The 15,809-nt window shown below is 39.5% G+C and overlaps 5 protein-coding genes across 5 annotated transcripts; 4 read left to right on the top strand and 1 right to left on the bottom strand.

Moving 5' to 3' along the window:
* Positions 1–7: 7 nt before the first annotated feature.
* On the top strand, positions 8–373 carry MONOS_3936 (uncharacterized protein; the record flags this gene model as incomplete). The annotated part of the gene is made up of 1 exon (XM_067873968.1): positions 8–373. The coding sequence occupies one exon, from the start codon at positions 8–10 to the stop codon at positions 371–373; it is 366 nt and encodes a 121-aa protein (XP_067721995.1).
* Positions 374–401: 28 nt separating this feature from the next.
* Positions 402–1,260, bottom strand: MONOS_3935 (uncharacterized protein; the record flags this gene model as incomplete). Its single annotated transcript, XM_067873967.1, has 2 exons — positions 402–472; positions 537–1,260. The coding sequence occupies 2 exons, from the start codon at positions 1,258–1,260 to the stop codon at positions 402–404; spliced, it is 795 nt and encodes a 264-aa protein (XP_067721994.1).
* A 64-nt stretch (positions 1,261–1,324) lies between these two features.
* Positions 1,325–2,043, top strand: MONOS_3934 (uncharacterized protein; the record flags this gene model as incomplete). The annotated part of the gene is made up of 2 exons (XM_067873966.1): positions 1,325–1,352; positions 1,454–2,043. 2 exons carry the CDS (start codon positions 1,325–1,327, stop codon positions 2,041–2,043), a joined length of 618 nt encoding a protein of 205 aa, XP_067721993.1.
* Positions 2,044–2,074: 31 nt separating this feature from the next.
* Positions 2,075–2,425, top strand: MONOS_3933 (uncharacterized protein; the record flags this gene model as incomplete). Its single annotated transcript, XM_067873965.1, has 1 exon — positions 2,075–2,425. One exon carries the CDS (start codon positions 2,075–2,077, stop codon positions 2,423–2,425), a length of 351 nt encoding a protein of 116 aa, XP_067721992.1.
* A 1,374-nt stretch (positions 2,426–3,799) lies between these two features.
* MONOS_3932 (uncharacterized protein) lies at positions 3,800–13,126 on the top strand (the record flags this gene model as incomplete). The annotated part of the gene is made up of 1 exon (XM_067873964.1): positions 3,800–13,126. One exon carries the CDS (start codon positions 3,800–3,802, stop codon positions 13,124–13,126), a length of 9,327 nt encoding a protein of 3,108 aa, XP_067721991.1.
* Positions 13,127–15,809: the final 2,683 nt, after the last annotated feature.

The following is a 15,809-nucleotide window of genomic DNA, read 5'->3' as shown; positions in this document are numbered from 1 at the left end:
CACTTCGATGCATTCTCTCTTGACTGCCTCGTTCAGATCAGGGAACAACCTCATAAGCGTCTCAGTTGTGCCCAATTTAGACGCGAAATGGGGGTTTTTGCTGTTTGCCCGGAGAATTCGGATGATTCTCCGGATGATGTTGAGCTGGAGAAGAGGCTGGGCGACGGAGTATTCGAAGAGAGAGAGGAGAGACAGGAAGGCAGAGAAGGAGAGGATGCTGTTTTCGTCGCAGGGGACTGAGAGAGTGGCGCGGGCGAAGGCGGTGTGTGGAATGGAGGAAGAGATGGAGCGAGAGAGAGAAGAAAGGAGAGAAGAGAAGGGGGAAAGAGAAGAAGATGAGGAGGAGAAGGAAGAAGAGGAAGATGAAGAATAAAAAGATGAAGAAGAAGAAGAGAAAGGGCTTAATTGTTCAGATGAAGAGCTGTTGGTTGATTCATCAGAAGGGACAACACGCCAAAACAAGAGGAAGTCGCTTGGAATAAGAGAAGATGAAGAATTTGATGGAGACGTCTTCTTTTGCTGCTCCAAATCAGAACAGGGCGAAGAGGAAAAGGAAAAGGAAGAAGAAGAAGATGATGATGAAATTGATAAAGTTGAAGAAGAAGAAGATTCAGAAGAAGAAGAAGTTTGAAGGGGAGGAGAATAAGGAGGTGAAGGTGAAGAATGCATAGGAATGTCTTCATTCTGTTGATCTTCATTGAATTCATTCTGAGAAGAAGAAGAAGAATCAGATGGTGTTTGTGCATTTTCTGCTGATTCAGCTGCATTCGCGATAGAAGGTGCGTATTCAGTCAAATCAGAAGAGGAAGAAGAAGAAGAAGAAGATGATGATGATGATGATGAAGCTGATTGTGTTTGAGAAGGAGAAGTTGAAATGAATGAAGAAAGAGAAGCAGAAGGAAATGAAATATTTTCGAAGTTCTGATTGCTCAAAGACAAAGACAAAGAAGAAGTGGAAGAGGAGGAGGAAGAAGAAGAAGAAGGCAGAGAAGAAAAAGAAGAAGTGAAATTGGAAAGAGAAGAAGAAGGGAAATGAATATCATCAGCATTGTTGTTTGTGGGTGAGTCAGCAAGAGAAGAGGAATGGAAAGAAGGAGAAAGAGGAGCATTTGTGAAGGCATTTCGAGAGTATGAGGGTGTTAATGGCTGGGATGAGGAATAATGAGAGGTGAAGGAAGAAGAAGAAGAATTTAAAGGAGAAAAAGAGGAAGAGGAAGAAGCAGAAGCAGAAGAAGAAGAAGGAAAAGAAGAAGGCAGCATAAGAGAAGCAGAAGGAGAGGAGTAAAGAAGATGTGCGTTTGGAGAGCGGACGAAAGAGCGAAGAATGAAGAGAAACTCAAAGGGATCTGTTTGTGTGTTGGAAGAAGGAGAGGAAGAGGAAGAAGAGGAAGGAAAAGAAGAAGGAGAAGAGGGGAAAAAAAAAAAGATGATGATGATGATAACATTGATAAAGTTGAAGAAGAAGAAGTTAAAGCATTTACAGGGGAAAAAGGAAGTACAGAAATTGGTGGAGATGAAGATGCAGCGGAATTGGCAAATGCCGCTGAGCCACTCGAAAAGAGTGAAGAAGCAATCGGAGAAGAAGCAGGTACCGCCAACGCTGTTGAGATTGTTGAAATAGTTGTCGTTGCTGCTGCTGCTGCCATTCCGCTTTTCCTTTCACCTTCAAAACATAACACACTTCCACTCCCTTTCCCCGCCCCTCTCTCCTCAAGCCCAATCACACACCCAGAACTGCCTGTCTGCTTCTCCATCAAAAACGGAACTGTTCTGAACGACTGCAAAAAGAACTCGCAAACACAATACTGCCTCGCCAAATGCTCGTCCTCGCATTTCCTGCCAGCGCCTCTGCAGCAGCCCACCATCCCACCTCCGCCCTTCTGCCCTGCTCGTACACACTCCTCCGCGCCCTCAACTCCCTCTGCCTCTCCCTTCCTGCTCATCCGCCTCACGCCACTGCAACCACGGTCGTTGGCCTCGCTCGCTGCACCGATGGCTGGAGGGAAATGGAATGAGGCTGATGAAGTGTCGAAAAACACGTGAAACGGAAGAGGGAGCAGAAAACGAGACAACAATGAGGATGAAGAAGAAGAAAATGATGATAGAAGAAGAAGAAGATGATGATGAAGATGAAGATGAAGAAGAAGATGATAGTGTTGATGATGATGCAAGTGGAGAAATAGCAACAATTCTTGTCTCGCTGCTCCGCTTCTTTCTCGGCGGGATCAGAAAAGTCGTGTCCAAATCTGCCTGTTCTTCCAGCTGGCTCTCTGCCCCTTCCATTCCTGTGAATGCAGACGAGGAGGAGGAAGAAGATGCAGCAGAACGAGGAATAAAACGGACGGAGACCGGAGGAGGAGATGAAGAAGTGAAGGAAGGGATTGTGGAAGAAGAAGAAGAAGAAGAAGAAGAAAGAGTAAAATAAGGAGAGCAGCGCAGATGAAAGAAGAAAGCAATCGCAAAAGGCTGTGGCCTCAAGGAATTGATGTGCAGCTGCCAATGAGAAGCAACATGATGAAAAATGTTGTTTCTTTCTATTTCCTCTTTCCTCTTCTCAGCAGCTCAATCACAAATGGAATGGCTTGAATTCTCATAGATCAGCCAGATAATCTTTCCCTTTGTATCATTTCTGATAAAGCATATGATGACAAAGAAGGCTGTGCATGGAGGAAGATGACGATGTTTGATGTGCGTTTAAAGAAGAAGAAGAAATACTTTTCCTTTCAATCATATCTTTGTCGCTTCTGAGAATATGTTAATGAGTGAACATAAACCCATCTCCTCTTCCAAAACGATGCTGATGTACGATGATCCAAAAACGTTCGAAAGAATTGTTTCAATGGAATCATCTTTTTCCATTCTTTTCTTTCTTAATCATCATTGTAGTTTGTCCTTCTCTTCAACAGTATTCCAATCAAAAAATAGCTTTCAATCTGATTCTTCCTCCTCATTTTCCTTTTCAATACATTTCTCCAAAAAAGAAATTCTCCCTGTAAACAGAATGCATCAGCCATTTGTCAAATAACTTCCAAAATCCTATCATTTGAAAAAATTAAATAACAAATTCATTTTTTTATGAAAAGATTCGAATAAAACAGAGTTTGTCGCAAACCAATAGCAATTTGCATCCTATCCTGCATCCTCTTTAACTCAACAAAAAAATATCCATTTTCACTCATTCCACATTTTGGTCTTTTTCCCTTGAACTGAAATTCCATCTCTGTCTGCGAGAAAAACACATCAAAAACCCAACCCAAATGCTCATATAACCTTGTTTCAGGCAGCCCATCCCTTTTGTGAAAGTGTCCATTTCAGCCAATCGAGGCAAAAACAATCATTTCTTTCAAAACATCGAAAATCCCTTCAAATAAAAATATCACAAACATTCCACCAAAAGACATACTTTTATATGTGGTGCAGAATCACAAAACTTCCATCGCTCATTCCTCTTCCATTCATCTGTTTTCATCAATCTTCACATCATTCATTTCTTTCCCAATTGCCTTTTCTCATGAAAATACAGCCATCGTTATTATATGCTCCAAATCATATGTTGTTCCATCTCAGAGGCAGATATCGCTGGACGGAGAGTGACGGCTGAAATATCAGAAAATCAACAAAAATGGACGAATTATTCACTATTATTCATCGGATCATAAATAAATGTTGAAAAATAACAAAGGAGAATATTTATTTTTATATAAAAATATGATATTCAACAAAAGATGAATGATATTTTTTGTTGAAGTTCCCATATTAGTCTGCAATAGAAAAAAGAAAAGATAACAATTGGACAGACATGGTATTGGTGCTGTCAGGAATATTTTATTGTGTGTGGATAATTAGTGTGAGGTGCGTGTGCAAGGGTGCTACAAGCGATGGAGTAGGACTTGTTGAGGAATCAGCGAAAGAAGGAGAATTGGATTATTCTGAAGGCACATGGCGAGAGAAGGCTCAAAACAACAAAATTGGAGATGACAATTTATTTGACACACATATTGAAGGAAAAGAAGGTGGAGTAGGAGAAACCTTGAAAGAAGAGAGAATGTTGAAGAAATGCACAAAACAATGGAATGAAGGAGGTGGAGAGATTGGGAAATGTGAAAAATGGGGTTTTTGTGATGAGTGGAAAATGTGGGGAAAGGAGGGTGCGTGTGGTGGGAGTGGGGTTGAGGGAAGTGTTGTTGGGGTCAATTCATCACTGAAACTGAATTCATTGGGATTGAGGGAAATGGGTGGGGAGAGTGTGCTCAGGGCATCAGATGGAAGTTTTGTTGAGGTGAGTGGCTGTGTTGTTGGAGTTGAGAGAGAGACGCCCCCCTTTGATTTTTGTGGGAGCTGTGGATTGTTCACCAACATTTCCCTCAAATCGTCTTCAACTTCAACCTCATCCTTGACTGAACAGATATTTCCTCCACTTTTCTCTTCAAAAGCAGTGGAAGGAGAGATTCCAGAGAAATGCCACATTTCTGTTTGTTCTTCTCATTTCTCTTCATTTTGTGTGTCTTCAGCCACATTCATTTCATCGCACTTTGTTTCTCTTTCCCAATTAGAATTCTTCAACATCTCCACAAATCCACAGAAAACAACACATCTGGGTGAAGGGCTGAGCGAAAGAGTGTTTTTGATGAGTGGATGCTCATTTTCATCAGTGTGGGATGTGTATGATGGGGGCATTGTCCCCTCGCTGAACAGCCCTTCATCGTCTTTGGATGCCTCGAACACCTCATTTGCCAGGTGCTATCGATCAGGGAATGTTGCAATCAGTGGAAGTGAAGGGAATCCGTCGAAACCAGCGAGACAGCAGATAGCAGACAATGGGGCGAATTCATTCACTTGGTGCGTGTGGAACGGGTCAAGTGCTACTGGGACAAGTGGTTCTTTTTCAGATGGAACTTCAAATGGTGGAGCAATTTACATGAATGATAAGGCATCAGGAACACTTTCAGTGAAATTTTGTTCGTTCAACGACTGCTATGCGCATTATGGCGGTGGAGGAATTTTTTGTCATTCAATCAATTCAGTCAAGATTGAGAACAACTCATTCAATGCTTGCACTGCCAAAAAAAATGAAGGGGGAGGGATGTATTCTGAATCAATTTCGTCATGTTTCAGGATCAGTGGTTGCGAATTCCAGAATTGTGAAGCAAACGACTGGGGAGGGGGGCTTTATTTTCAAAATTTCAACGCTTTGGGGACTGAATGCTTTGAAACAGAAAGTGGGAAAGGAGAGAGTGCTTGTGTGTTTGAGTGCTGTTTCACTTCGTGTGCGCTCACAGGTTCATATGGTGGGGGGATTGGCTGTCAAAATGTTCCGACTGCATTTAATATGCGAAGTGTCCAATTTATTTCGTGTTCTGCGGCATCATATGGCGGAGGATTGTTTATTGTACCTTATCAATCGGAAGCACCAATCAACAACACTTATTGCTATTTCTTCTTCTTCCACGATTGCAGTTGCAACGCCTCCACTCCATATGGCCACGATGTTTGCTTTCAAGACTATTATAATATTTTTAAAAAATCGAATAACCCGTTTTATGAATCATACACAACGAATACAAATGAGAAGAGAATTTGTTATACATATTTGCAGTCGACCAGTTATGTGTTTCAGCACACAGAAAAGAAGGATTGGTTGAAGGAAGGGATGAAGGATCGGTATGTTGGGGTGGGTGGGGATGACGCAAACAATCTGTGTGGGATGAGCGAGGCAGCACCTTGCAAGACAGTGGGACATGCAGTGGGGTTGAGCATGGCGCAGCTGAGCTCGACAATCACGTTGCTGGGTGGGAAGCATGTGAGTGAAGGGGTGACGATCAGTGTTGAGGAAAAGAAGATTTCTGTTTTGGGGAAAGGGAAGACAGTGAGTGTGATTGGGACAAGTGAACTTTCTTCGACTTCGACAACGCTGTTTGGCATATCTACTGGCCAACTGGTGGTGGGGCATGTGGGGATTGATCACAACGCGACAAGAAGCCCATCGCCAAGTGTGTTTGTGGTGTCATTGGGGAGCGGGACTCTTTTGCTGGAGGATGTGGTGCTCAACTCTTCAACATCAGGAGGGAGTGTTATATCAGCATCTGTGTTTGAAGTGGCGCTGAAGCAATTGAAGACGATTGATGTGGAGATTGAAAATATAAAAATATTACAGCCTCTGTTTTCTGAACCATTATCAGCCGGATCGTCATCAGGAGAGAGTTTGCTTGGGAATGTGACAATTCGGAATGTGAATCGGACAGAAGGAGATGGAGTGGTGATGGCAAAGAGTGTGAAGGGAGGAGAGACATTTGTGGTGTGGAACACAACAATTGAGGAATGTGTGTGCAAAACTGGGAATGGTGGAGGTATTTTTGCCTGCTTGCAAGGAAGCGGGAAATTTGATGTTAATGGAACGAGTGTGATTGATGGGAATAAGGCAGAGAATAATGGGGGAAGTGGGGGAAATGGAGGGAGAGGAGGAGGGATGTTTGTGCTGATGGAGAGTGGAGGATGTGGATTGACAATTGGGCAGAATGTGAAGTTTTCGAAAGATCGTGGGAATGTGGCAGAATATGGGAAGGATGTGTTTGTTGATTGTGGGAGTGGTGTGTTTTTGGAGTCAAAAGTGAATACCAGCTCATTTGCATTTTTTGATACAAGCACCATTCCATCAGATGTATTGAGGTTGAGTGGGAGCGAGGATGGGAATGAAAGTGGAGTGATTCCACTGTTTGTGTATTTATGCACAATGGGAACAAAAGTGATTGTTGATGGGAGTGGAGGAAATGGGAAGGATCACGATCATTGTGGATTTGAAGGGTTTGGGTGTTTGACAATTGATTATTGTGCGAACTCAAGATTGAGCAGCACTGTGAATGAAATCGAGGTTGTCTCATCTTCGTCAATAACGAAGGAAATAACAGGACCAACATCATTTGGTGTGATAATTTCAGGCAGAATAGTGTCATCATCATCAGAGGATGGAGAGAGGATGGGAGTGAATGTGAGTGATGGAAGATCAGCCACACAAGATAGGCTTGTTGGATGTTCGAGTTCACTGACAATGAGGAGACTTTCATTTGTTGTGAAAGGTCAGTTAAAAGCAAGGAGAAGTGCATTCATCCATTCAACATCAACACTCAGTGTGACGAACTGTTCAGTCTCATTTGAGAATGGGGCATTGACTGATGGAAAGATCGGATACAGCATCATTGAGATGGCAGGAGGGAATCTGATTGTTGATGGATTTGTGATGGAAAGTGGAGTGACGCTGAAGATGAATGGGAAATCTCCAATAACGATGACAAGTGGAGTTCAATTGGAGATTTTGAACAGCAGAGTGAGTGGAGTGGAGGTGGAAGTTGCAGGTGGAAATGGAGGAGGGGGATGTTTGAATGTTGGGATGGGGGTTAATGGGAATGTGAAAATTGAAGAAAGCAATTTTTCATCAAGATGCTCAGGTGGAAATGGAATGAAAGGGGGAGGGATGATGATATCAGTTGGAAGTGGAGGAACATTGAGAGTGAAAGGAGTGAAATTATCAGGATGCGTTGTGCCATCAGAGGATGTTGAGAATGGAGGGAGAGGAATGGGAGGAGGGATGTTTGCTGAACTTGCCGATCAAATGGGAACATTTTCATTGGAGAGCATGACATTCAGTGAGTGCAATGCATGGAAAGGGAAGAATTTATTTGAAGAAGCACAGGATTTGAGAACTGTTATCAACAGCACATCAATTGGATTCAATCCAGAAATTGGAATTAAAGTTGCAGATTTGAATGAACTTTGTGGAAGAGAAAGAAACAAGCCAGAGCTGATTGTTCCACTTGTTGTGTTTCTTCGGACATTTTCATCACCGGCATATGTGAGTGGGAGAGAACAAGGAAGTGAATTCAGACTGTGTGGATATGAAGATTATCCATGCCGAACAATTGGGGAAGCGAGTGAATATCGATATCCGATTTCAAAGAGAATGATCAGACTGACAAGCACATTTTCATTTGATGAAGAAGTTCAGTTGGATGGACAGCCATATGAGTTTGATTCGAGCAACAAAGATGTTGGAATAAAAATCGAGGCAACAGAAACAAAAACACAAGAAGCACTTGTGATGAACAGTGTTTCATCAACATTGACAGGGATATTATTTGAATTGGGAGGATCGATTGGAGAGCGATCATCATTTGTTCATTCTTCAGGAGGGACATTGAGATTTGCTGATTGCGGGATAAAGATGGGAAATGGGGTGAATTCTGCGAATTATGTGTTTGCGAGTGCAAGTGGAGGGAAAGTGGAGATATTTGGGATGAAATGTGGAGGGAATGTGGGGGAAGTGAGATTTGTGGGAAGTGTGATTGTTGTGAATGGAAGTTGTGAATGTCTGATGGATGAAGTGGTTGTGAATCGAACAGGAACGAATGAAGTGAGTGGATTGATTGAGATTGCCACAAACAGCTCAGTCACAATCAAGAATTGTTCAGTCTTGAATTGTGATCTGCCAAGTTGTGGAGCAATTCAGATTGAGAAGTGTTCATCAATCACATTGAAGAATACATCATTTGAGAACATCACGAGAGGAGCAGGAGATGGTGGATGCCTTTGTTTGAGCTCGAATGTTGATGGAAGCAAGAACACAATGAGAATTGAGAATTGCACATTCCTTGAATGTGAGGTGAGAGAGAATGGAAAAAGAGGAGGAGGGCTGTTAGTTTCATTGGAGAATCCGTCTGAACTGTATGTCTCATCAACAAGATTTGAAAAGTGTTGTGCACCATCAACAAGTGGAAGTGAAGGGAAAGGAGGAGGGATATTTCTTTCATTGGTGGATGCAGATGCAAGATTTGAATTATCAGGAGATTTGATATTTGATGGGAATGAGGCAGAATATGGGAAGAACATGTTCATTTTGGGAAAGGATTTTAATTCTTCTGTGACAAATGAGACATTTGCCTTCGATTATTCATCAATGATAGATGATAAAACTTTGTTTGCGGGAAGTGATGATTTTCATGAAGAAAAGGATTTGTTCATGTTTCTGGTTTCATACAGCTCATTTGAGATATTTATCTCATCAGAAGGATTTGATGTTGCACGTTGTGGAAGTGAGGAAGAGCCATGCCAAACGATGTGGAAAGGGATGGAAAACATGAAAGAGGGGAATGGAAAGAAAACAATTCAGATTGAAGGATCGACAGTTATTCAAGATTCATTCAACTTGTCCAATTATCAGATCAAAAAGAGTGTGAAGATGGGAGAAGAGAATGTGAAAGCGATATTGAATTTTGAAAAGGCAATTGGAAGTCAACTGGAATATTTCATGGTGAATGATGAACATCTTGAATTGACGAATATCCAACTTCAACTGGCATCGGGATTTGACAACTCTGCTAAAACAATTATTTCAAATATAAATGGAGATTTGGTGGCAACTGGATGTTCATTCCATTCAGAAGCGGAAGTGAACAATGGATTTGATTGTGTGTTTGTGGATGCGATTGGAGGTGGTGTGGAAGTGAATGATTTGTCGATGGAATTATACAATGTTGGAAACAGCATATTTGTCATTCATGATTCTGGAATTACTTGCCATTTTGTGAATGTTCGAGTGGAATCGTTGAATGAAAGCAGAGGATGCATTTTATCAATCAAAGAAGCCAATACACCAACAAAGATAAATGAAGAATGTGTAAATATCGAGATTGACAATTCATCATTTTCAGGAGTGAAGAGAAGTGACAATGGAGCAAGCATTTTGGAATCTGCAAGTGAGAATAAAATTTATTTGGTTGTGAATTCGAGCAACATCACAGAAGACAAAGCAGAATTGAGTGAAAAAGGAGGAGCGATATTCTTCACATTGGGTGCATCTGGATCAATGAAGATGATTGACTCAACAATCAGCCATTGCAGCTGCAGCAACAGCACAGGGAAAGGAGGAGGAGTGTATTTGGAAACAAAGGAAAGAGGGGATTTGAATTTCACATTTGTTGGAATGAAATTCAGTTCAAACACAGCAAGAGTGGGAAATGACATTTTCATTGAATGTTTCAACATCCCATCCCAGATCAATGAAAGTCAATTTCAGTTTGATCTTCGAGAGAATCATTACTCACGAATTAATGCAATCTATGGGGGAGATTCTTGTGAATATCCTAATGATACGAATCTGATTGAGTTTGTTACGATCCATCAGAGTGACACAATCATTGTGAGCAGTGTGAATGGATCGAATGAGAAGCAATGTGGAACAAATGATCTTCCATGCTATTCAATTGAGCATGGGCTTGTGCATTTGACATCTGAATATGTGAGCCAAATATTCATTGTTGAAGAGAGTGTGATTGGAAGAGAAATAAATCTGGAGGAGATGAGTCTGAGTTCGAAGAACAGAGAAATGTGCAAAGTTGAAGTGAAATCAAACATTGAAAGAACAAAGGATTCTTTGATTTCAACAAGAGAAACTGTATCGTTGGTGAGAGTGAATTTTGTGTTTAATTCGTATTTCATTTCTTCTCACGAATCACTAATATCACCCGAAGGAGGAATTCTTGAGATAATAAATTGTTCATTCAGTTCAAAACAATCTAATGAAGAAGGAAATGCAGAATATGCAAACATTCCATTTCACATCATTCAGATGAGAAAAGGAGAATTACAACTTGATGGATGCACAATATCAAATCTCATTCTTCAAAAATCTTCAATATATCTATCATCATCACTTCCATCAGTGATTTATCTGTTTGAGATCAGCAATTCAACAATAAAAACTTCTTTGATAAATATAAAGGAATGCGGGCAATTAACAACCAAGGATTTCAACGCAGAAAACATTTCAGTTGAAGGAAATGAAGAATCATTGATATCTTGCCTGACAATGAAAAAGACAATTCAGTTGACAAATTGCACAATGGGTGGAGTTAGTTCAAAGACCACAAAAGGCAAATTGATGAAATTGGAGGATTGTTTGGATGTGAAAATGGACAGTTGCATTTTTAATGGGAATTCTAAGGGGAAAAATGAAAAGAATTCAAATACAGAAGAAGATATTTGCAAATGGGATGGATCTCTTGTGGATGTTGTGAAGAGTTCTGTGATGATGAAAGACACAACAATCTCGAATTCACCAGAAGGTGGAATCACAATGAGTGGAAGGGAAATGACTGTTAATGATGGAAGATTTGAGAACAACAATCCATTCATTGAAGGATATCCATCATTGAGAAGAAATATCATCTGCTCAGATTCAGGAACATTGAATGTGATGAGTTTGAAAGGAGGAGATGGAGTTTTGCCAAATACATCACTTTGGATGTTGAATGAAGGGTGCAGTTTTGAAGGGATTGCTTCTGAGAGAGATTCATCATTCTTTATTCCTGTGTTGGAGAGTGTGGAAACAAAAGAAGAAGCAAACAGAATGAAGCTGACATTCAAAGGGATGCTTCTTATTCCATGCAATCTTTCATTTTCAATTGTGAAGAGTCTTGGAGAAGAGAAAGAGATTGAAAAACATGATTTTGATTCAAATGGATTCCTTTCAGAAAGAGAAGTTGAGGGAAGTGTGGCAAAAGATTTCATTAGCAATTATGGAGATGAAATAGAAGTGAGTATGTATATTTTGTTTGGAAACACAGAATCTCCAGCATCAACAGGATCAATTATACTGAAGAACAAAAGTGAGATTGAATCAAAGGCAAAAGGAGATGAAAGGATTGTTGAAGGAGGAAAAGAAGGGAAATCTTATTGGATTATCATTGTTGTTGTGTTGGTTGTGATATTATTGGTTGTTCTAATAGGATTTGTAATTTTTGTTGTTCGGTGGAGAAAGGCAAAGGAAGAGGCGAAAAAATACAAAGAGATTGTTGATGACAACATCAAGAAGGATCCGAAGGCGTTTGAGATGGTGACGATGGATATGTCACATGAGGAGCAGTGGAGGAGAGCAGAGAAGAAGAACGAAGAGAACGCAAAGAAGAGAGTGTTTGTGAAGACAATGGTGCATTCTGAATCAGAAGAGTATTTGTTGGCTGAGAGTGGCTCCACTGAATATATTCTTGGAAAGGATTCGGGCAAGATTCCTGATTGGGCACTGGAGAAGGTTGATGAAAAGGAAGAAGAGGAGGAGGTTGAAGAGTTGAGGAAGAGATCACCATCGCTATCCCTCTCATCCACAGGCACAGAAACCTCATATGTGCAAATTGAAGATGTGAGTCCAACTACCTCATCGATGTCGAATCTGGTGGATGCGATGGCCTGTTCATCTCCATTTGAGAAGCTGATTGTGGACTTGAGAGATTCGCTGTTCATGCTGCTGCATGGGCGGAACGAGAAGAAGGAGATGGAAATTGAGAGTCTTGAACAGAGAGAGATGACATCAGCTCTTGTTCTGTTCTGGGTGGCGAATGGGGCACTCCACTCATTTGATGAAATGGAAGTTCCGCTTTCCTCTCTGGAGAATCTGAGTCCGCATATTGTGCTGTTTGGGGAAGGGATGGTAATCAGCATTGCGCTTCATTCGGACTGTTCATCAGATGATGACTCTGATTCATCATCCATCTCGTCAGCCTCCACATCAGACTGCTCGTCTGTGAGCAATGATGATAGAGAGTCTGTGCCATCTCCGGCGTTTGAGGATGAACCGGACAACTGGAAGGAGTGCTTGAGGTGGAAGGCGCCAGAGCTGCTGGGGAACAAGAATATGGAAGCAACAAGGCAGTCAGTTGTGTTCTCGATTGGGATAATGCTATGGGAGTGCCTGAGTTTGCAGATTCCGTTTGGGGAGTATTCGGCAGAGGTGGCAGGATGGAAGATAAAAGAAGGGGAGCTGCCGAATATGTGTTTGATTGAGAGATCGTCGTTGGGAGGAATTGTACGTTGTTGCACATCGCGAGAAGCAGCAGAGCGGATGGGCTTGGCAGATTTGAAGCGAGAGTTCATTCAACGCTTTCCAGCAGGAGCAGCGATTCTGACGATTTCGGACTCGATCATTGAGGAAGGGGAAACATACGATGATGGTGGTGGTGGTCGTGGTGATTGTGGTGAAGTGAGAAACATGGCAGTACAGGGAATTTGCGAAGTGGAGAGAGCGATGAAAGAAGAGGGAAAGGAAGATGTTGGGGAAGAGGTGGCTCGTAATGGCAAATAGCATTCACTCTATTTTTGTAATTTGTTTTTTACAATGTGTTTTGTAAGGATTTATTTATGTATTGAAATTAAAGAGTGATTTTTTTTTTTTTTAATATCGGATAAATATTCAGTTTTAAAAATGATTATTGTCATAATATGTATTTTTTTTTTATTTTTTTATTTTTATTTTTTTTTTTTTTTTTGTGATTTTTTAGGTTCTTTAATTTATTTATTTGTTTGTTGATGTTTAACGATTCAACAAGAATTGATATGCAGTTACAATTTTTGATTTGATGATTGACGAAGATCTTTCTTGGAGAGTGTTTGAAATGCGAATGCTTTCGTTTTGTCCAGTTTGTTTGACTTTTTCGCAAGCAAAACAGTTTTTGTTTTTGAATGGTGATTGATGAATCTTGTTTTTCTTTCTTTTTTTTTTTTTTTTTTTGTTTTTTTTTAGATAATTGCTGTAAATATTTTTTTGTGGCATTGATCTTTCTTATTCACATCGAAATATATTTCTTTTTGAAGATTACAATTCAACATTATTGTATGCATCTATTTATCTATGTTTCTGACATTTCGCTTTCTTTTTATTTGTTTGTTATTTTGTTTTTGTCTTTGTCTTTGTTTTTTTGCTGAGATCTTCAGGAATTCCGTTGACTTTTTTGTCAATTTTCCTCACAATTATTCTTTTTTTTTTCGCCAATCTATTTTTGCTGCTTGTTTTTGTCAAAAGTGCAATAATTCGATCACAATTTCTTTTTTGCATTTCAAATGTTTGATTTCCTTGATCCGCTTTTTGGTTGATTTTTCCATATCATTGCTTTTGATTATGAAAATTATGTATTTTGTATAATAATGCATGAACAGAAATAAGACGTTTGATTGATTGATTCGTTCATTTATTCATTGAGACTAAAAAATATGATAAATCATTTTTAAATCAATATGTGTGATTATTTTTGAAATTCATTTTTTTTTTGGGAATGGATGATTTTCTGATGCACAGTTATTATCAAAAGAATTTTTTATAAATAGGTCACACGCTTTCATATAATAGTCTTTCAAATGCATGTTGTTCCCTAAGTAGAAAACTTGTTTGTTGTGGTCTCATAATTGGTACTAGTTTTATTTCCCACATATAGATCCACAAAATATTTTGAATCGAACAGCTCACACAAGAAAGCACATGTGCAGCTGCTACTGGATAAACTCCTGTGTACAGAAATGCTGTTTTTCTCTCTGAACAATAATTTGTTGCGGATAAAGATTATGGAAAAACATCAGCCAAAGCTTTACGATACGAAGAAGTCGAAAAATGAGTGGGTGCAACAAAAGAGTTTTGTGAAACTTGTCTGAATCTGGAGAGCACGCAATAGTTGCAAGGTTGGATAAAGTGTATCATTTTGGGTGGAAAAACTCGATAATAATATTGGTTTTTCTGCAAAAACTAGAATTTTTGGATCATCGTGAGATCTGTGATTTTTTAATAAAAAAGTCGCTTTTTGATTGGGACATTTTCAGTTTATCGGAAATTAAAGAAAACAAATTCTAAATCATAATAAATCTTAACAAATCCGAAGTGATTCAATTTGATGATGAACCTATCAAAGAAATATTAATTAAAGACCTAAAAGAAAATTTCTGTGGTATCGTTTTTCGGGAGGAAAATCATTATATGAGGAAAATGTGATCGGTGAGCACATGCACATATACAAATAGTTGCGTTTTCTGTTTTTGGCAACTGAGAAGGAGAGGGTGGAATTTTATTTTTTTAGCAGACCACTAATTTCTCTGTTCCATTCCCAATTCTTAATGAAGATTTATCAAAATATCAGATATTGGAGGAACTTGTTTTTTTAGATGAAATGGCAGTTGTCAATTTTTCGAACCATGCATATGCAGTCTCATGAGATTGCGCGTTGATTTTTGCAATTTCTATGTGTCTTTATAGACTTTCCATTGGAACTTCGCTCCTTTAGATCAAATCATATTCAAATTTCGAATTCACTTCTTTTCTTTCTTCCCCTCTTTCACGATCTGAAATCAAAACCTCCTGAATTTGTATAAGTCAAAATTGATGGATAATTAAAAATTCAAGTTTCATAACTATAGCATGCATGTCTTTTTGTCTGATTTTTTTTTGTACCGAAAGAAAAGCAACAGCTTGATTTTCAACAGTTTCAAGTTGTTTTCTCGCTACAATCGAAGGCCGACCAGATACACCAATTTGATGCTTTGCCTTCAACGCAGCCATTCCCCTTTCCCAAGCTTTATTGGAGATGGCATGCGATCCCACTTCAGTCTTCTACGAAACTGAATATTTCTTTTTTATTTCTAATATTTTTTCGAAGGCGATGAAAGCAAGCGGTAATCAGATGACTCAATTATTCGGTTGAGGAGATTAGAAAAAATGCGTTCAGAAGTTTCCATTGTAATACATCAGATCAACGACTGAATTTATTTAATCTTGAAAAAATGAAGGGATAAATTGAAACAAGAAGATGCAATAATACGAAAAGTTCAGTGTGAAACATTTTCTTGTGATATTTCAGTATAAAAGCAATCTTTATTTGAATTTGTAACAAAATTCTAATGGGTCTCAAAAAGGTTAATAATATTTTTTAAAAACAAAGCAGTTTTTATTTAACAAACTCATCTGGTTTGAAATCTTTTTCGATGATTTAGTCGGTAGCCATCGA

This window comes from Monocercomonoides exilis, assembly GCF_001643675.1.
Source record: "Monocercomonoides exilis strain PA203 chromosome Unknown scaffold44-821271, whole genome shotgun sequence".
Lineage (NCBI taxonomy): Eukaryota > Preaxostyla > Oxymonadida > Polymastigidae > Monocercomonoides > Monocercomonoides exilis.
This window is presented reverse-complemented; position numbering and strand designations above follow the sequence as displayed.